General features: G+C 33.8%; 3 protein-coding genes across 3 annotated transcripts; 2 read left to right on the top strand and 1 right to left on the bottom strand.

The window, feature by feature from the left end:
* The first annotated feature begins 697 nt into the window (after positions 1-697).
* On the top strand, positions 698-2,021 carry LOC118054399 (uncharacterized). The gene is made up of 4 exons (XM_035065967.2): positions 698-772; positions 907-1,022; positions 1,153-1,434; positions 1,691-2,021. The coding sequence occupies exons 1-4, from the start codon at positions 755-757 to the stop codon at positions 1,743-1,745; spliced, it is 471 nt and encodes a 156-aa protein (XP_034921858.1). The 5' UTR covers positions 698-754; the 3' UTR covers positions 1,746-2,021.
* Positions 2,022-3,171: 1,150 nt separating this feature from the next.
* On the bottom strand, positions 3,172-8,795 carry LOC118054398 (probable protein S-acyltransferase 7). The gene is made up of 6 exons (XM_035065966.2): positions 8,091-8,795; positions 7,756-8,002; positions 6,603-6,785; positions 5,524-5,820; positions 4,166-4,399; positions 3,172-4,074 (listed from the first exon to the last, which is right to left on the bottom strand). Exons 2-6 carry the CDS (start codon positions 7,915-7,917, stop codon positions 3,634-3,636), a joined length of 1,317 nt encoding a protein of 438 aa, XP_034921857.1. The 5' UTR covers positions 7,918-8,002; positions 8,091-8,795; the 3' UTR covers positions 3,172-3,633.
* An 8,214-nt stretch (positions 8,796-17,009) lies between these two features.
* Positions 17,010-19,404, top strand: LOC118054397 (probable 3-beta-hydroxysteroid-Delta(8),Delta(7)-isomerase). The gene is made up of 4 exons (XM_035065965.2): positions 17,010-17,234; positions 18,266-18,412; positions 18,586-18,694; positions 18,821-19,404. Exons 1-4 carry the CDS (start codon positions 17,093-17,095, stop codon positions 19,083-19,085), a joined length of 663 nt encoding a protein of 220 aa, XP_034921856.1. The 5' UTR covers positions 17,010-17,092; the 3' UTR covers positions 19,086-19,404.
* Positions 19,405-21,037: the final 1,633 nt, after the last annotated feature.

The raw sequence follows: 21,037 nt of genomic DNA, 5'->3' as shown, positions 1-21,037 counted from the left end.
ATAAAGTAATATTTTAAACTTTAAAATATTACTTTTTGTCAAATAAAATTTTGACTTGGATGTGTGTTTCTGTGTGTATATATATAGACACACAAACTTATTTATATATAATACATGCTTCTAGTTTCAACATGTAAGAGACTCTAAGCTTTTCTAAAAATATTCTTTTGTTTGCCATGTTTTTTCTATTAAACTAAACAATCATACTTAAATTAATTTTTGGATTATATTTTATAGTGGACTGAATTTAATAACTGTGCTAACAAGTTAATTGATTATTATTGCTATTATTATGGAAACATCTAACACTACATGACTTGTGAAAAATGTGTTAACAAAAAAAGAATGGCAAGTAAAATAATGTTTCATATTTCCTTGTCTCCTTGTGAAAGATTATTTTAACATACCGATACAAATCTTGCTATGAATGGACGATGGCCATGCTAGTGAGGCGGAAGTATTCAAAGTTCGTAGCTACCCTTTGAGCTATGAATGGACGATGGCCCTCTAAAGTTTTAAGGAGATGGGACACTCACCAGTCACCACAAAGAAATCAACTTTCAGATATCCTCTCCTACAAAAAGTGCATGCCGGCAACGTGTCGCCTCTCAATCACGAGAGATTCTGAGGTTTCAAAAGTCTTCCATACAAAGTTTATTTAAAGCAAGGAAACAGAGTCGATATCCATTGACCGCATTCATCTGCAAGAGCCAAGAAACTTTCTTCTTCATTCCTTCTTTCTTGATCGGAAATAATGGCTTTCAGGGCAACCGTAAGTTACTGTTTATTATTATCGGTTTCTTTTTCTTTGTGGATTGAGATACAAAGGGAGATGCATGATTAGTTTCATACAAGAGGATAATTATATTCATATACTGGTATTTACGTTTGTCCTATGGGTGGCAGAGCCAGTGGAGAGCAGTGCTGTCTCAGTTAGGACAGAGTCGACCTTTTGCATCCTCCACCGCTCCCAAGTTCGCAACAATGGCTCACAATGCTGCCCATCATGTGCCTAGCAGCAGGTTTTATTAAGAATGAAACCTTTCATGCTCTTAGCCGTAGCCCATTACTACACATATATATTAGCATTATTACAAAACAAGAGAGCCACGGTATGATCGTGTGGGTATTGATGAACACTCACAATTTCAGGTATTCAGCGACGGGGGAGCACGCACCATTCTATGTGATGGCGGGAATGGTGACTGTAGCAGTTGCGATGGCCTTCCACACCATGAAGCAGCAGCTGGTGCATAGCCCAGGAGTTAGTATAAACAAGAAAAGGAGAGAATCCATTGCTGAGGTAGACGACCCTGATACAGTAGTTGCTGATGCAAGTAAATTTCTCAAAAAATCATTCCTCAGGAAGGTTGCTCACATCCAGGAACATAATCCCACCCTGCCTGATCCAACCCGCGCTAATGCCATCACCAAGTACCTTTACCTTCTCCCCCTCATCTCACATTTCAGTCAATTTAATGCTTGAATAAATTGTTATTTGTGCATCTCATTGCATATCCCGAATTCAGGAATAAATGATCTCACCTGTTGTGCTGTTGTAACATGTATGATTAAGCCTGGCAAAACAAACTCAATTGATCAATTCTTTCCTAAACACGTGACAGTTGATATCAGATTGCAACAATCCTTTATTCAATAATGCTGATGGAGAGTGTTACGTGCATTGCAGGCCTCATGATGCAGAGACACTAAAAACAGTCGGAGTCCTTCCTCGCCACCACTGATTTAACAATCACAGGCCTCAACCACCGCTGCTGATTCTTATCCATCAAATGCCACCTAATGTTCTCTTGCCCCTTCTGTCTATTAGTCCAATTACTATGGTGTCGTAATGTAAATAGAATTTCGTGCTATATTGTGAGCCATTCTTTTTTCTTTTTCTCAAAATGTAATGCGAGCCCTTCCTTACTCAGGTCAGGACAGAGGCTCCCATCTTTAAATATGTCTGCTGATTTGTTCTGCTAATAATAAAGACACCTCCGTGACCAACTTTGCAGTATTCCGGCCACTCTTTTATCCATTTTCTGATTTGTGATGGTTGAATTGTGACCAACGGAAATATGTTGACCAGAAAATGATAACCATGGTGATCTGAACTGTGACAATGAAAAAACAAATCCCCTCCCCCCTCGTTCATAGTTTTAGATTATATTAGTTTTTTTGTGCGTGGATTTAGATCTCGTATTTGATGGTTGTTTATTATCCAAAAACAATTCAAGCAAAACAAAATTTAGTATTTTTGAAAACATAAACATATATATATATATATATATATATATATATATATATATTATTTAGGATTGTAGTAATAATTGATTTTCAAAGTTATTTTCACTTGAAAAAAAGATTAAATAATATTTTTATTATTTTTTAAAATTTATTTTTAATATTAGCACATTAAAACAATCAAAAAACATAAAAAAAAATAAAAATTTTCAAAGAAAGTTTTTAACTATAAAACCAAACACATTCTCACTGAACAATACCTTAATCTTAGAAAGTTGTTTGCTCCCTTTTTATATAAAAAAAAAATTAGAAACGTAGAAATGCTATTTCATATTTTTCAACAAAAAAAAAATTACTTCGAAATACATAATTTTTTTATCATATATTTTATATTATGTTCACATCACTCTTTTATATTATGTAAATAGAAATTGTTATGATGTTTAATGTCCAATATATTTCTTTAATGCCTCATCTCTTCTTGATTTACGCGGATTTTAATGTTAAATAATTAAAAGAAATCATAATGAATCATGATACGATGACCACAAGGGAGATTCAAGTTAAAGAAATAGCGAACACTAACTATATTTAATTTGCCTACAAAATGTATTTATTTGAAAGCGGGGAAAAAAGGAGGAGATTTTCTGGTTGTGACAGTAGAAATTTTTCAAGGCCACATTCCCAAACTAGCTTCTCTCAATGATGTCAATGTCGCGAGTCAATATATCACGTGTGGAGAGGAGAGAAACTTGGGAGCCTCACTTGGACACCGAAGGCTTATTTAAGTCGTTGTCAACAAGCAATTTTCGGCATTCGGCAGATTTGTTCACTGATAAACCAAATATTTTCAATCTTCCCTGGAAACAAACACATTGCACTTGAGCAAATTATTTCCCAGGCACAACAATGTAAGAAAGAACGGAAAAGAAAAGAAAAGTCTTTTTAATTACACCTTCTGCAAACAGGGAGTGGGGGGTTTCCCCAATCCTATAAAGTATCCCTTGGTGGCAACACCTTGTATTCTACCACCAATGACTGAATCAGAGCTCGTGTAAGAGGCTAATGGTTCTCTCTAATATTACCAGTCAATTGGTAAATATCAACACTCAACAAATTTCCAGAAAAATGAGCAAGTAATTGCACAACAACAATCCAAATAACTATCAATGAAGGTTAATTTACAGCATGTACCATTTCATACCTAAACAAACAAAAACATTCTCTCCTTCCATACGTGAAGCATATAACATCTTTTCGACAGCCACTTTGAGTTGAATGCAATGTCAGTGACCATTTTCAATCAGCCCCCGTTAGCGATGTCATGATGACTTTGAGATCGGAGAGCACTTTCGACTCGCTAGAATATACTTCATGAAACAAACTTCAATGATCTCTAGAAATTTTCTGCCTGTCTGCTAAACCAGATTCCATTCCAAACTCAGCAGCTAACACATGTATATCTGGTGTTATCTCCCAGTTGGCTTTATGATCCCAATTTGTGTGTCTTGGCTGGGTTCCACACCTCTCCAATCCACCAACACTGTCAATCTGACTTTGTATATCTTCAAAATCCTCATCAGCAACAGCTTGTCGTTTTCCCACTTCTATATTAAAGCTCCTTTTGGGCACCTCTGGGCTCAAGGAATCGCCCAATGGCATTGAACTGGCATAGCTAGAAGATGAATTGACCCTGACCTTTGCCCGGAATTTGTTCTTCGATTTTGGGATTTTTGAGAAGAAAACTTCCAGACCATTACGAATGCAACCAAGGTTGTAAGGATTCATCTTTCCATCATATCTATACCGGAAGTTCTCATATGTTGTCTGCAAAAAAATTAAATAACTTGCACGCTGCATAATGAGGGGTAAAGGATTCAGAACAACAGAGAAATGAGGGTGAGGAGAAAATCGCAACCTGATTGGTGAATATCAAGTACAGATGAAATGCAGTGAGGCCGCCAACAAACCAAGCACATATGAAAGTGTACAGTATCAGGATTCCTGAAACAGGAGACTTCAGAAAGGCCGTCCACATATTGCAATGATATGTATCCATTATCTTCCTGATGTTGACCCAGCAGAATGCAAGAACATAGAGGCATAACATCGTTGTGGAAGAAACAAACATGAAAAAGAATCTGTAATTCCTCTGTCAACAGAAAACTCTAACAGGTTAGGTCTATGAAGGTAAGACAGCAATTTAATATCAAAAACCAGTATAGTATAATCAGAAAAATCTTAAGATGTCAGAACTATCAATAATTTGCATACAGGACGATCAGGATATCAATAGTACTATGAGCCATTTGAAACCAAGTTTTCACAAAAAATAACTGAATACACTGAAGAATCATCTTGAGTGTAATCATCATCATTAGTCAGTCAATCCCAATTACATGATGTTTCGCCTCTTTAACCCATGCCTTGTATCTCAAACACCCCACAAAGTCAACCGGGAAATCTGTGATTTGGAAAGCTCTCAAAAATGCTTATTTAGCTATGCTGGCAAAACATAGCCTGGGATGCCTAATTAATACCTGTGCAGTTGCATGATGAAAAAATCTTCTCCAAAATAAAACAAATTCTAGAATAAGAAAATGCACAAATCTTGGAATACTTAACAAATGTTGCAGTTTGGAATGTAAAGGCTCATGCCAAATGACCTGGGGTCAAACTACTCACGTGAATATTATAATTTAACAGGTTATTGATTTGACATATCACTGCTAATCAACACCCCCCCGCTCCCTCAAATAATTTGGTTGGGAAATTCTAAGGAAATCTATGCCAAAATCCAAGAACAAGTATCTGCATTTTTAAAAAGAAAATCAAGCATTCTTTACTAGCTCAATCTTTTTTGTTTTTCTAACTTCTTTTCCAGTCCATTTTGGCAAAAAAGAAACACTCAAGGAAAGCCAGGGGATTCTGTATCTGTCACGCTTAATAAGAGCGTAACTATGAATGCACTCACCATGAACTACCACATGACATGCCTAATGACAGTATATTCAGTTGTCTTTGGGTGTATACTACAGAAGCATTTCAAACAATTTATTCGATATATGTGGTGGAGGATGCACTAACAAATGAGAGAGTTGAAGGCCATCGCATTGGCACAAACCAAGCCAAAAGGTTTAAAATTGTAGGAACAATGCATTCAACTAAAATGTGAATCCACTAGAAAATAATTCGGAAAAAAAAGAGAGAACCGAATCCATAATTAAATCAAAATATGCATATGCATGATAGAAACACGGTTAAACTGGTACATACCTTGCCAATACATTGCCCCACCCACGGGCAATGATGATCAAAACGCTCAACGCAGTTGTTGCATATAGAGCAATGAGAGCATCGTGGCGGGCGGTACAGCAAGCATGTTTGGCAGTATTTGACCTTGACTACCATCCCATTCACCATTACATCTTTCGTTGGAGGTAAACTTGGGCCAGCAACCTGACTTCCTGGCCAATCAGCAGATATGCTTGAGCCTTCATCTTCTGGAGGGTGGAGATTACGAGGAATAATGCCTGGATCTCTTGCGGAAGTAAGGAAGAGAAGAATAATAACCTGAAGAGGTTGACAGCCCAGTGACAAAAACCAAATTGCCAAGTAAATTCACTGGAATATGCAAGAACTTATAAGTGATAAGGTCAGTCAGCAATGATTTTTGTATTTTTCTTAGCTCACAAAATGCTCACAGCATGAGCAGCGAAAGAAGTAGAGATATCGTATGTTTCATGTTTGGTTGATAATCATTATTCTGCCATATCAAAACTCGGAGGAAGGAAAAGCAAGACAAGCTTCTCTCTGCCTTTGAATCAAAATAACTTCATTTTTCTTGTCTAGCGTCAAAATTCAGACCTTAGCCAAGTTAGCATATGATTGAGAGAGTTGTATATCAGTCTCCGAGAAATGAGAAGCATAAATCAATTAAAGTTCGTACAGCCATTTAGCCAAGTTGAGAAGGCTTTGATTTTACAATGCAGTTCCAAACTCCTTTTCCACCCATTTTCTCAGAACTTGAGACTCAGAAGATTTTGGCTGGGGGGGGTGACGGGCAAGAATTGCTATAAACAAATTTAACTATAACTAATTCCAAAAAATTAATTCCACAGTTCTTTTCAGTTTATGTTTTACTCTAATCTGCTTCACTTTTCACCATCATCTTTCAGAATACATTTGGAGGAACAGAGAACTATTAGGACATCAAAAATGATATTTTTTTTTCCTTATATATTTATTGGTGAATTTAGGTTCATATAGTTCAAAATAAATTTGTCAACGCTAGGAAGTGATGGTAATATATCTTGAAAAATCTCTAATTGAAGATCAGTAAAAGAGGAACTCACATGTGCTGTCAGGATGACACATATAACTACAACATAATAGCCTAGCTGGTGTTGGAAGTCGTTAATGAGCCTTTGAGAAACAAAAGCACAGAATAAGATTACTGGAATCATGATTAGAAAGATTGTAAGGAACAGCGACCTGACATCTGGACCAAATACTAGCCTACCCCCAAAGCAGAATATCTGCAAAAGAATTAGATGATAGAGTCAGTTGCTTGGTTAGCTTATTCCATGATCTATACATTTCACACGCTCCATAGCCGTAAATGGCAAACATGAAGCAGCACACTTTGTAGGCATAGCTAGTCATGAGTTAAATGACACACCGCTCCGTGCAAAAAAGAGAGTGCAAATTGAAGGATCCATAATTATACATACTGTGAAAGATTCAACTGATGAAACAGAAGATGTTATGTGCAAAATGTAACAAATACAATGACCATTCTAGTAATTCTGTTGTCCTACAATTCCACAGAACGACAAATAACAGAAGCTGCGGGAAAATGCTTTTGCCAGTAGATCAACACCAATTATATATTAATTAAAATTTCTTCTTTTTGGAAGCACAATATAGACGAAGGACAACAAAACAGAAAGCGCAAGCATAGCACTCGTAATAACTAGAGCATTGATAATTTACTTGGATTGTTGGATATTAAGTCTTGCCTATGAAGTTGCTGACAAACATTACTAAATTTTACATGCTATATGACTTCCAATATTCTTGGCATTGATGTTTTCCATGAATCTATTAGTTCAAAAGGAAGTATAATTAGTAATACAAGATATCATAACCCAATTTTGACCTCTAGTATGAAACATTAATCTCAACATTTAAATACTAGAATGGGGTATAGATTACATAAAGATTCATCAGGCTGCAGCAAGACTAAATTGGGGGGGTGGGGGTGAAGACAACAATGTGAAAAGGGAAAAAAAAACCTTGGGGGCCAATTATTTTCACTGATTCTGTTGGCAGAAAAGTAAAAATTAGTTTGAATGAAGCTAAAGAAAGGAAGCTGGGTAAGAGCCAAAAACAAAAACAAAAGAGGACAACATAAAACCTGATAATAACAAACACGTAAAGACACACACAGAAGAAAATAAAAAGGAAAATTTAAGGGAAGGGGAAAAGTTGAAAAGAAAGTATTACATTGCTGCCTTTCCAGGTTTGATAGACTCGAAGGTTACGGGCATTATTATCGTTATGGTTACCCATAATTCCGCGATTAGAATCGGAAAGTTGGTGCGTAGGCATTGGAGTTGACGTGTTGTACATCTTTTCACCTCCTCGCATTTTCTCACCACCCCCCATCTAAATATTTCTTTTTCACTCACCCTCGGATCTCCTCATTTACAATGGACAAGAAGATCTAAGGATTTGTCACCGCTTCCCAAACCTGCAGGAAAAAAAAACCGAAATGTCAAGGACAAAATGCAAAAGAAGGGAGGCAAGGTACACGTTGGAAAAGAAATCTCTTATTTAACCTGGAAGGAGGTGAGGAGAGAATCTCTCGATCGGAGGTGAAAGAGAGGGCGACGGAGGGGAAGGAAAAGGCAAAACCAGGGAAAGACAGAGCTGAGACAAGAAGAACAGCCGTGTCTTTGCTTCCGTGGCAATTCCTTATTGCTTATTTTTTATTTAAGGAAAAAATAGAAATAACTTTTTGGATCGACGGTTTTAACGATGGAGTATAATAAAAATAATTATAATAATAATCCAGCTCTACCTTTGTGGTACTGCTACCTCTCTACTCGTGGTTACCCCAGCAATAATCAAATTAAGCTCTGGTTGTTTCCTCAACTTGGGTTTAAATCTTCAAACCGAAAAAAAAAAAAAAAAAAAAAATAGCTAATAACGTGCCCCAAGCTGCATTCTACCCTGCAGAAGCTTCGTCTTATGTAATCTACAGCTAAAAATATGCAATCTGCATGATCCGCTTAACAGCATCACAGGACATCCACTCTGTCCATGCACTCTCCTGTTCATCTCTTTCTGGATACAGTACGTAGCTGTATCATGAGATAAGGCTCATCTTGGTTTTTTCCTTTTCTTTTTCTTCAATTCTACATTAAGCCAAACTAAATAACTTTCTCGTTGCAGCTACCACTGCTTCTGCTAAAAACAAAAATTATGCAAAATGGAATCGTGTTTCACTGTTTCTTTAGAAATTTAGATGAAAAATCATTTTTAGAGTCCTTAGATTTTTGTTTCGTAGCCCAGAAATAAAAGAATAACAGAGAGGGATTATGGCTGCCGTGGGCTTGGGAACAGCTCTGGGAAAAGGGAGTCAAAAAGTAATTACACGACAGCGATGCAATTGCAGCTCCCGACGTGTCTTTGGAGAATCTTTGGCTCCAAAAGCAGCACGTTCTTTTCATCTTTCGTTTCCTGTCTTGGCCTCTGTTAATTTTTTTTTATTACCAAATGTGTTTCTTTTATATATATATATATATATCGAGCTGAACTGCCATGGCCCATGGGCCCCGATTGAAAATGATTTCGCTTTCTTCTACTCTTCGAATTTTTTATTGGTTGTAAGAATTTTAGCATTGATTCTTTTATTTTATGTTTCATTTCATAATTAATATTATAATATGTAAGTAATTTATAAAAAAAAAAAATTTATTTATTCTTAATAAATTCATTATCTCTGATTATATATGATATTTAATTACTTAACCAAATAAATATTTACTAAATGTGACGTCATGAAGTTTATAAATATCTTAGAATATATATACACACACATACATATATGTTATAAGCATATATTTTAATTGCTTTAAGTATATTCGATATTATTTTAAAATTAAAAAAATTATTATTTAATCGATAAGTTATATTTTCATAAATATCAAGTAAAATGTTTATACATTATTTTTTTTCCCGGAAAAAAAATCCAATTTTTTTTCTATCATAGAAATATGGTGACATGCTTGCACTCGTTCATGTCAAGCACTCGCTTGCACAAAATCAAGTCAATCAATAATAAATTGCATATACTTGACAAAAAAAAGTTACGTTATGAGCCTATTTATTCAAATTATGAAAAGAAAAAAAAGTTTCTTGAAAAAAAATGGAACTCAAAACCTTTTAAAAAAAAATAAGAAACTTTACAGTGCCTCTTCTTAAAAAAAGAACATTGATGTTATTTAAGCGTCGTCCATTCGTTAATAAAAATATATCTAAGACATCCCCATTGATGAAGTTGAGAAATCTGGGCTTTTCATGGGCTGCACTAAAAGATGTTTGGGGCTGGAGTTTGGGCTTAAGATTGGACGGGGATAATTTGGGTTATTCTTCTCCTGCAAAACAAGTATCTTGTATGGTTTGGAGACGATCCATGCTTGAATTCGTTAGGTATGGGAGGAACAATGTGTAAGAGAATTGATAAACAAAATGGGGGAACTTGTCCATCTAATTTATCTAGTGATAAAGATATTTATAAATGTTGTTTACCGTAGCTCATATTGAAAATAGTGTTATAGCTTATTGGTGAAAATACTAAGAAAGCATAAAAAATTTAATCATTTAAAAAAATGATTGAAATGAGCTCAAATAGTTATTGTCAATTGAAAGATGATGATGATAATGATGAAGTTGAGCGGGGGGAAAATAAAAAAAAGGAAGTGATGAAAGTGTTTGATCCTAATTTTTAATATATTTGTTAAAATACACACTTCAAAGTTGCTCCGAAGCAATACCTTGTCCTAAAGCTATTTAAGAAAAAAAAAAACAATCGGCGATAAAATTGGATTTATTGTGCACAATCATACATGAGAACTATTAAATTTTTCACCCAGAAAAAACCACTAGATCATGAGTGAATCTTCAAAATAAAGATGAAAATTTATGAAACTATTGATAAATATAAACTAAAATTTGTTGTTAAAGGATTCAAACCACAAAAGGTGTGGACTATTTTAACATGTATTCACCTTGTGTTAAGAATAAATTTTATACAAGCATTAATAGCTACCATAACTATTAATAAGATTGCAATACATCGAATAATTGTAAAAAAAAGCTTTTTTAAATGGAGGCCTTCACAAAAAGGTATATATATGAAATATCCTGAGAGATTTATTGTTAAAGAATAAAAAAAAAAGTTTGGAAACTTATCAAGTCATTTTTATGGTTTGTGTCATAAAACCAATTCAACCTAAAAGTTAAAACTGTTAGGTGAAATTTCAAAACATGATTTATATTATTCTACAACACACCCCCTTAAATGAGAGCTCTTTGGTCTTGAAATTTGCACAGGCTCACATTACATTATACTTAATTTTTATCAAATAAATGGGGATGGTGAAATTTGAACTCGTGATCACTTAGTCATCAAGACTCTGATACCATGTTAAAAAACCAATTCAACCCAAAAACTCAAGCTGTTAGGTGAGATCTTAATATACGATTTATATTATTCTACATCAATTTGAATAAACACCTAAACAATGACATGATTTTTTCTAGGGGTGTGCAAAAAAACTGAAAAACCGAGTAAACCGATAAAACCGACAAAAATTTAACCGAAAAAACCGAACCGAATAATAAAACCGAGTAAACCGATTAGATTATATAGAAAAAACTCCGGTTCGGTTCGGTTTTCGGTTTTGCAGTGAAAAAACCGGGTAACCGGACCGGACCGAACCGGTTTAAAAAAAAGGAATCCACTCCGCCCTGCTATAAATAGAAAATTTTGTTCACGCCGCGCCCCTCTCTCTTCTCTCCGCTAATTCTAAGTTCTAACCCTAAAAGTCTAAAACACTGAACAATAAACTTTCAATCTCTCGCCTCTTGGAGTCTCGATTCTCTTTCTCTCCTCTCAGTCTCAGCTCTCAGACTCTCACTCTCACTACTCACCGACACTGACAAACTGCTACAGAAGAGAAGAATTAACAGCAACCTTTTTACACAAACAAACCTCAAGAAGGGGGCAAAACTTTGAAAAGCTAGACCAATAAAGGGAAGGAAAAGCCTCTCATCCACAGTAAGAACTCCACTGTTAGGTACACAACCATCTAGAATGGCATATCAATACTGTCATTTTTTATGACTTAACCTATGCTGTCACCAATTTCTTATTCTATGTTTTTCCCCCCTTTTCTAATTAATTAATTCGGTTAAGGTTATTGTTAATTTTAATATTGTTAACTGTTAAGCTAATTTTTTTGACTTTTGCCTTCTGGTTTGGGGAATTCTGGTTTGCGGTTGTATGTTGAGTACTGGATCATATTGGCTGAATTTGTCATTTCTTGTTTCTGTTTTGTGAATTAAAGACTGGATTGCTTGCTTACCTGAATTAACTTGTTTTTCTGTGTTGGGCGGAGAATGTCATGGGCCACCGTGCTGTGAGGATAACCACCACCATGACGGGCAAAGCTGCATAAAACTTGACCTGCTGCAAGGGAAAAAAAGCCCTTGATTCAAATCTTATTATTCAATAAAATTTAATGAAATTCTGACTTGTTCTAGTTGTCAAAATATGGAATATTCTATATATATATAGCTTGGAAAGGAACGAAAATGTATGGAGTAAAATTAAAGTAATTTAGTTATTTATATTGTTTTAATAAAACTTAAGTAAATTGTTCATAACTGATAACACAATATTTAGTAATTTATTTATTTTTATTGTTTTAATAAATGTTAAGTAAATTGTTCATAACTGAGAACACAATATTTAGAGATGTTTTACTGTAGTGGTTGTAAATTTTTATTTTACATTTAATGAAGCAAAATTATATCTTGAAAAGTAATTTAACTTGTGTGTTTGTAAATAACACTACTTTATAATAGTAGAGTTTCTTTGATGTCAGTACTATTAAACAAACTATTATTATTGTAATAATTTAATTACTCATGATAATACTAAATAGCATTTTCTATTGTTAATATTATCTTATGACTGTGGTTAGAAACTTAGAATCATAACTGTTTTATTCGTGGTAAAAGACATTATTATTATAGTCAGAAGGCATTTAAAGTGTGCAATATAAATAAGTTTAACTTCACTCTAATAAAAGAATATTTACATAAAAAATAATTATTTTTTTATTTTGTTTACAGTATTGAGAAAATACATAAAATTAAATTATGCAGCGTAAACATTTCAAAAGATACTATTAAAGCATATTTCGAAAGAATAAAAACTTGTTTCCGTTCAATAAATTACTGTAATGTGGAGTTAAAGAAAGCAGAATAAAAGGTTGTCTTAATGCTGAATTCTCAACTTTAATGCCTTGGTGTTTGTGATTTTAGTTCTTAGACAATTTTGTTCTGTCTTGGTTTCATGTCTACTGAAATTTGCAGCCATGAAACATCATTCCAATATGGCATTTTGCTATCTTGTTTATCATGAGATTATTTGATTTGAATTTGATTTGGGTAAACTGCTCTTTGAATGGAAGTATTCATTATTCTGTTTGCATTTGATTCTGTAAACTAACCAAGGAGTTTGTATTTGGTAATTACAGATGGAAAACCTTCAAAATCAAAATGCTTCATCCACTGGCACTACCCCAACATCATCAACTACCACATCTTCAAACACTAACCCAACATCAACTACTGTAGGATCCACCACGGATACTAAAGGTAAACAACTTCAAGTCCTTGCATCTAGGAAAAGAAATGTTGATAAAAAAAAGTCACAAATTTGGGATCATTTTACAAATCTTGATGGTGATCCTAAAACCCCTAGAGCTGAATGTAATTATTGTGGAAAGGATTATGCATGTTATACTATTATTAATGGGACAAGTAATATGTGGAGTCATTTGAAAGTATGCAAAAAGTTTCCTTTTGTGGTTGATAAGAAGCAAAAATTTTTGCTATTAGAACCTAATAAAGTAGGGGGTGAATTAGGAGATCGAAGTGTGGGAACTCTTAAGGCAATAGGTTATGATTATGATGAATGCAGAAAGGCACTAGTGAAATTGGTTATAATTGATGAGTTGCCTTTTAATTTTGTGGAGGGTAAGGGGTTTAAATTATATTCTAGGACCATGCAGCCTAGATTTGACATTCCTTCTCGTTTCACTATTATGAGAGATTGTTTGAAACTTTATGTTGAAGAGAAGGAAAGATTAAAGAGAGCTCTTAAGGGTCAACGATTATACTTAACAACAGATACATAGACATCAATCCAAAACATTAACTATATGTCCTTAACGGCTCATTGGATTGATAATGAATGGAATTTGCATAAAAGAATTCTGAATTTTTGTCAAGTTTCCAATCATATGGGTGAGACAATTGGTCAGGTTATTGAGAATTGTTTGTTAGATTGGGGGATTGATAAACTTTTAACTGTTACAGTAGACAATGCAAGCTCTAATAGTGTTACTATTTCATATTTGAAGAATGTGATGAAAGATTGGCCAACTAATATATTGTCAAATGAACATTTGCATGTTAGATGTTGTGCACACATTGTCAACCTCATTGTATGTGATGGTTTGAAAGAGATGAATGTTTCGGTTGTTAAGATTCGAAATGCAATTAGGTTTGTGAGATCTTCACCCTCTAGGCTACTTGCATTTAAAAAGTGTGCAGAAAAGTTGCATATACAGTGTAAGAAATCATTGTGTTTGGATGTTGCAACTCGATGGAATTCAACTTATCTTATGTTAGAAGCTGCGGAAAAGTTTGAAAAGGTCTTTATGAGGTTAAGTCAAAGTGAATCTAGGTATATGAGTTACTTTTTGGAGGTTGATTCAAAGGGGAATAAAAAAAACATAGGGCCGCCTAGTTTGGAGGATTGGGAAAATGCTAAAACTTTGCTGAAGTTTTTAAAGATCTTTTACATGGTTACATTGAAATTTTCTGGCTCATTGCATGTTACATCAAATTCTTTCTTCAATGAATTGATTTTCATGCATACAAACTTGTTGCAATTGTGTAAAAGTAGAGATAATCTTTTGAATGGAATGACGATTAACATGATGAGTAAGTTTGAGAAGTATTGGGGTTGTGGAGCAAATCAGAATTTTTTATTGTATGTGGCTAATGTTTTGGATCCTCGTCTTAAGTTGAAATATGTAAAATTTTGTTTTGGTGAGTTGTATACTTATGACAAAGCACAATTGCTAACAAAAAAGGTGAAAGATAATTTGGTGAGCTTGTATGAGTTTTATTTGATAGGCAATGAAGTGGTGGATGATAATAGGCATAAACAAGATGATAATGATGCTACTGATGACATGGAGGTAGATGTTAACACTTTAGCTCGGTTCAAAAGGCACTTACAAGAGGAAGATAGTGTGGAAAATAGAAATGAGGTTGAGAGGTATTTGAGTGATGGTTGTGAGGATCCTGATGATGATAAATTAGATATTTTGGGTTGGTGGAAAATTAATGCTTTAAAATATAAGATACTTTCGAAAGTTGCACAACATGTTCTTGCTATTCCTACATCCATAGTGGCTTCCGAATCAGCCTTTAGCACAGGTGGTCGTATACTCGACCAATTTCGAAGTTCTCTATCTCCAGCAACAGTTCAAGCACTTATTTGTTGTCAAAATTGGTTGCATCATGGTTCAATTTCAACTAATAATACAACATTGATGAATGATTTGGAAACCTACGAAAACCTTGAATCAGGTAACGTTTCTTAAAAACTTACACATTTTATTTTATTATTTATTAATTAACACATTTTTATTCTAACATGTTTAATATTTTATTTTGTAGAGTTTGGTGGAAAGTTGCATTTAGCAACGGATGATAATTAGTTCACAAATTGTGAATTTGTGATGCATGTATTGAAAACGTATGGTATAAATATATATTTTTTAATTTTTATATCTTCTGATTTAATTTATTATGTTATAATTCTAGATTATGAATTTCAGGAATCAAAGTGCAATGCTCTTGAAGTGCTTTTTTATTGAGATGATGTGCACATGAAGATTTATTTTTTATGGCTTGAAGTGTTTTATGATAATGTTATTTGTTGTTTTTTTGTTAAGCCCTTTGAAGTTTGAAGGCAATGGTTTGTATTTTGTAATTTGGATTTTAACTTATTGGTGTGTGATTGTGAGTGTGTGTTATTTATTTAAACTTTTCGGAAGTAGAAAAATATTAGTAAGTTAAAAATATATTGAACACACACTAATAATTTCATATAAATGAATATTTAATGGCCAAAAAAATTAATAAACATAAGATTGATAATAATAATTTAATACAATTGAATATTTAAGGGTAAAAAAATTAAATATATTTGGAATCTTCAAAGAAAATGAGATAATAGCAAATTTAATTGTAAGCCCACTAGAAATCCATTAGAAGCCCATTAAAAAGCCAAAAAAAGCCCAAAAATGCATATAGGTTTGTCCGGTTTTTTGGCTTAAAAACCGGACCGGAACCGGCCGGTTTGGGCCGGGTCCGGTTCGGTTTCGGGTTTTTTTTTTTTTTTTTTTTTTCCGGTTTGGTTGCTTTTTTTGGGGAAAAACCGAACCGAACCGGAAATGATCACCCCTAATTTTTTCTATTCAAGCAAGAAAGTTAGATTTTAAAATAAAAAACTATCATGTTAGTTTTACTTTATGGTTGATAATTATGTCTAATAAATGGTGGGAATTAATTGTGGTAATTAACATAATTAATTCTACATCAATTTTAACTTCAAAACCCATTATAAGAAATGAGCCTAAGAAAAAATGCGAAACATAAATTTTATGGACCCTTTCTCACCTTAATTTTTTAGATTACTTTTCTTAAGTTCATCTTGGTTTTTTCTTCTACTCTAGAGTTTAGATTCTATTATATTGTATAGATATTTTGAGTCATATTTTTTAGAGTTTATGTATGTTGTTTAGTAATACACCTAATCAATGTTGTGTTAAAATCCCAAAAGGATTTATAATCATTTTATTTACATTAAGAGATGAGTAATAAAACTTTAAAAATAAAAAATTAATTTTTAACAACAACATAACTTTATCTAACCAGATTCTAAGTGTTTCAATTAATAAATATTTTTAATAATCTAGTTTAAATATGACTTATGTAGTTATTATTCAAGCATACTTGTTTATATCTTTGGTTTTTAGTTTGGTCACATAATTATAGTATTTTACATACAATTCTCTTATAACTAAACTAGAAAAAACAATATGAATTGGTATTAGATTCTATTATTCAAATTATTAGTGATTCTACAACATATGTATCATAAAAAAGTTTTATAACATAACGTTAGACAGAAACTCTTTAAAATTAGAAGTGCAAGCATAGCATTTGCTTAAAAGAAAAACAGAGAAGACAGGATGGAGAAAACGTTAAAAAGAGTGGAACAGGAGTACAGCCTGCCCGCCTCAATGTGGGACACGCCATGACGTCTGATTCGGATCCGATCCAATCCGACCCAATAGAAATTCAAAAAACAAGTTACACACTCATAGAAGTTCCAAAACCACAGGAGACTAAAGAACAGCTTAACCAAACTAAACTGTAAGAGAGGCTGAGGCAAAGAAGCGAAATGGAGGGGCAGCCGCATCCATACGCACCAAGAGATCTGAAACTGCCTGGCTATGTTCCTAATTTTCTCACTCAATCCACCATTGTCGGTGTCTATTTACTCACCTCCGTTCTTGTCGTCTCTCTCATCTGGATCCTCTCTGGTTTGCCCCCCTTTCCTCTGTTTTTATTTCAACGAGCCTTTCTTTTTTCCAAGACTGATAGTGGGTTTTCATTAACTATAATGAATTGAGAATTCATATATTCCCTTTACTGAATCTTGCTGGTTCGAGTTTTGATTTATATAGCAGTTGCAGTAAATATAGATTTTGAAGCGCAAACAATTTTGTATGGCCTACTTTAATCTCAACCTTCGATTAGATACTGGATCTTTTTAGAGTATTCTTAAATGGCTACAGAAGCTAAACTGTTTCTGTCTGTGGATGGTCTTACAGGAAGTCTCTGTCAGTTTCCCACTTAAATATTTTATGCATAGATCTCACTAGTCAGTCATTAATGGCTGTTGCCTAGTCGGGCTACCCTTCTGGCAGAGACATTGCACTAAAAAGAAAAAAAAAAGAGTCAACGAAAAATATAAGGTAAAAAAAGGAGACGAACTTATTTCTCACTTTGGATTTGGAATTGCAATTCTTTCCCAGTGGAGAATTAATGTCTTTATCTTTTCTTGTTCTGTAACCATTTGAATTAGATTAGGATTTGAACTCTGTGTTTTTCTTCTCTCCTAAAGATAGAGCTATGCGGCCTCTTCTAATAAGACCTGCAAGTGTAAAGCAGGTTCTCACTACTTTATGGATTAAAACGTTATCCGCTGACAGTGTTCTTAATTGTCCTGGCATGTGATCATAACTGACAGTCATTATATGGATTCTGGTCTATATGGTCAAGTCAAGCAAAGAAAGGAAGTGAACTGTTTCTTGTTTAGATGTTCTTTTGAAGCTTCATTGTCGGCTTCAAATTTTCGCAAATGCAACATTTTCTTTGATCCGTGTTAGTTTTTGGTTGCTAGCATATTTCCACACTAGATTTCATTACAACATTTGTTTTGAACCCTGCTCCTTTGTGATTACTGTGTTCTAGCCTGTACTCTCTATTTCATTAATTTAATGAAGTTACATCTAGAGAATTGAACATTCTGTGAGTTATTAATTACTATAGGCTATTTCTCCGATTCCAGGAATGTCTCGTAAAATAACAAAAATGAATAGGTTGCTCATGTGCTGGTGGGCTTTCACTGGTCTCACGCACTTGATTCTCGAGGGTTATTTTGCTTTCTCTCCAGAATTTTACAAGGACAAGACTGCTCATTATCTGGCTGAAGTTTGTAAGTACCTCTTTGTTTTCTCTTTTATTCATATACTTTCTTTTCATCTCTGGTATTAAGCAGTATTTGCAGTTGAGAGGTCATTGTAATAACTCTTTAATTGTCTTACATGAGAGAGAGAAATGGAATTCTTAATCTTTGGTAGATAACAGTTCTCATTATCTTTCGAGCAGGGAAAGAATATAGCAAAGGTGATTCAAGATATGCAGCAAGGGATGCTGCAACAGTTACTGTTGAAGGATTGACTGCTGTTCTCGAGGGACCAGCTAGCCTCCTGGCAGTGTATGATTTCACTTTCCTCAGCATCTTGAATAAGATTAATTTATTCTGTTCAAGTGTCCGTTGACTCCATATTATCTACCTTCAATCTCTTAATTCTTAACAGTGTTGCTTGCTGACACTTGGCAGGTATGCTATTGCTTCAGGAAAATCGTACAGCTACATACTTCAGTTTGCTGTTTGTCTGGGACAGCTCTATGGAACAGCTGTGTATTTCTTAACTGCCTACTTGGAAGGTGATCATTTTGCTACCAGTCCATACCACTATTATGTATACTATATTGGTGCAAATGCCTCCTGGGTTGTAATTCCCTCGCTCATCGCTATGCGTTGTTGGAAAAAGATTTGCTCAGCAGTCCAAGTTCATGGCCAGAAAAGGACCAAAACTCGTTGAGGTTGATACAGACCATCTCATTTCAAGACCTGGTTAAATAAAGATGAGATTTTATTGCGCGTTTATTTCATATTGTTGTTAGTTTATGCACACAAATGTGTAATCTTGAAACCAGTTAAACTATGGAAATCAGCAACATAGACCTCCAAATTTCAAGCAACAATAATTGTTTGCACAGAGAATGACTGCACCGACACAATCACCTGCTATTCTATGCCATGCTTATGGATGTGAGCTTCAGTTGTAGTCTGTGGCTGGTGGTAATGCAGCATTTTAATAGGTTTATCTGATTTGCTTTGCGGCACCAATTTTTTTTTTATTATTTTGCTACTTTACTACCAGTATGGTTAGCTTGCAATGCCTTTAGGAGTTTGAAAGTAGAGAAGTATATATTGCTCTGCTGAATAGCAAAGCCATTGACTGTAGCAATCATCTTTTTTCTGCGCTCCTATACAAAACGCCAAGTGCTCCTTTCCTTTTTGATTAAAAGAGGGTTGATAGCATCATAGCTTCGTCTCAAGAGAAATGTACGTTGTAAATGAATTCCTTCGAATTGGTACTGCCACCGGTGGGATTTCCTGGTAGGAAGGTTTAAATGTTTAATGTTATGTTTGTTGAAAGAATCATTTGAAGTTGTAAGATATGATTTATATTATTTTTTAATATATATCCTTAAATAAAAGCTTTTTATATTTAAAACTTGTATAGATCTATAATATTAATTTTTATCAAATAAATAAAAATAATAATTTTAAACTAATAATTGTTTAGTAATCAAGACTTTGATATCATATAAATATTAGGAGAAATCATCTTTGAGTGGTGACAGCTTTATATATATATATATATATATATATATATATATATATATATATATATATATTATTTTGGTAAAATTTTAAACTATAATTTATATTATTCTATCAACTTTCGCTCATTCTTTCTGGTGGGGCTTGTATTCTTCCAGGCTGTAGAAAATTAATGTTGTTGTATCGATTATTAGCTGTCTCTTTCAACACTTGGTAAAAACTTGCTTTCCAAGAGTTCTCCGTCTGTGTATGTTAGTCTGGGTTCGATTTAACTTATCTGACTCCATTGAAACGCAATGTCTAAATCTGTAAGCTTCACTTTCTCTGTGGACAGAGTGACTTCTTGACCGCTAGGATTTCATATCAGAGAAGGCGTCGTTACCTCAAGGCCAATTCAAAAGTAAAACACGCAACCTTTAAAGTTAAGACTATAGAATAGTTTGCGTGGATTGCCTGTGCTCGCTGGAAAACGGGGTCGCCATTTGGAAAGTTGTGGCAGCTGTCCGATCAGGCAAGATTGTGCATCCCCGTTTTCTGGTGATAATGAAAGGCCGAAGATGGGGATCATAGAATTAGAAACTTTAAAGCTCCTTGTAGGGATGGGTCCATGGTCAAGCCTCTCCTGTCTTTATCAAACCGAGTCCTGACGGATTGATACTTTATCAAATGCTACGCGGTATGCGCTGCTACTGATGTGGTAGGTTTTTTTTTTTTTTAAATTGGACTAGTCAAAAAAACGAACTTTCTAATAAAGACAAAAATAATTTTTAATTCTTTATTTTTCTAAGATATTTCTGGACTATTTTTTAATTGGATTTCAGAATCTTATTTAATTTAGATTTCATTATCTAGGTTAGTTTTAGTTATTATTTAAATAGTATTGTATGTTATTTTTTAGAAGAGATTATTAACTTATAATTGTTGATTTTTAGAATATATACCAACCTATTATTTATTTATTTTTTAATGTTGGTATCCAAATTAATTTATGTGTATCTCGATTAATTTTATAGGTTCTAAAATTAACAATTATATAAAATTCTAATACTTTTTATATAAATAATAACAAGATTTAAATTTAAGATAAGAGAAAAAGTAAATCTTTTAATCTTGTTATAACTTAATCTATAATTTTTTTTTAAA

Source organism: Populus alba, chromosome 3, assembly GCF_005239225.2.
Source record: "Populus alba chromosome 3, ASM523922v2, whole genome shotgun sequence".
Lineage (NCBI taxonomy): Eukaryota > Viridiplantae > Streptophyta > Magnoliopsida > Malpighiales > Salicaceae > Populus > Populus alba.
This window is presented reverse-complemented; position numbering and strand designations above follow the sequence as displayed.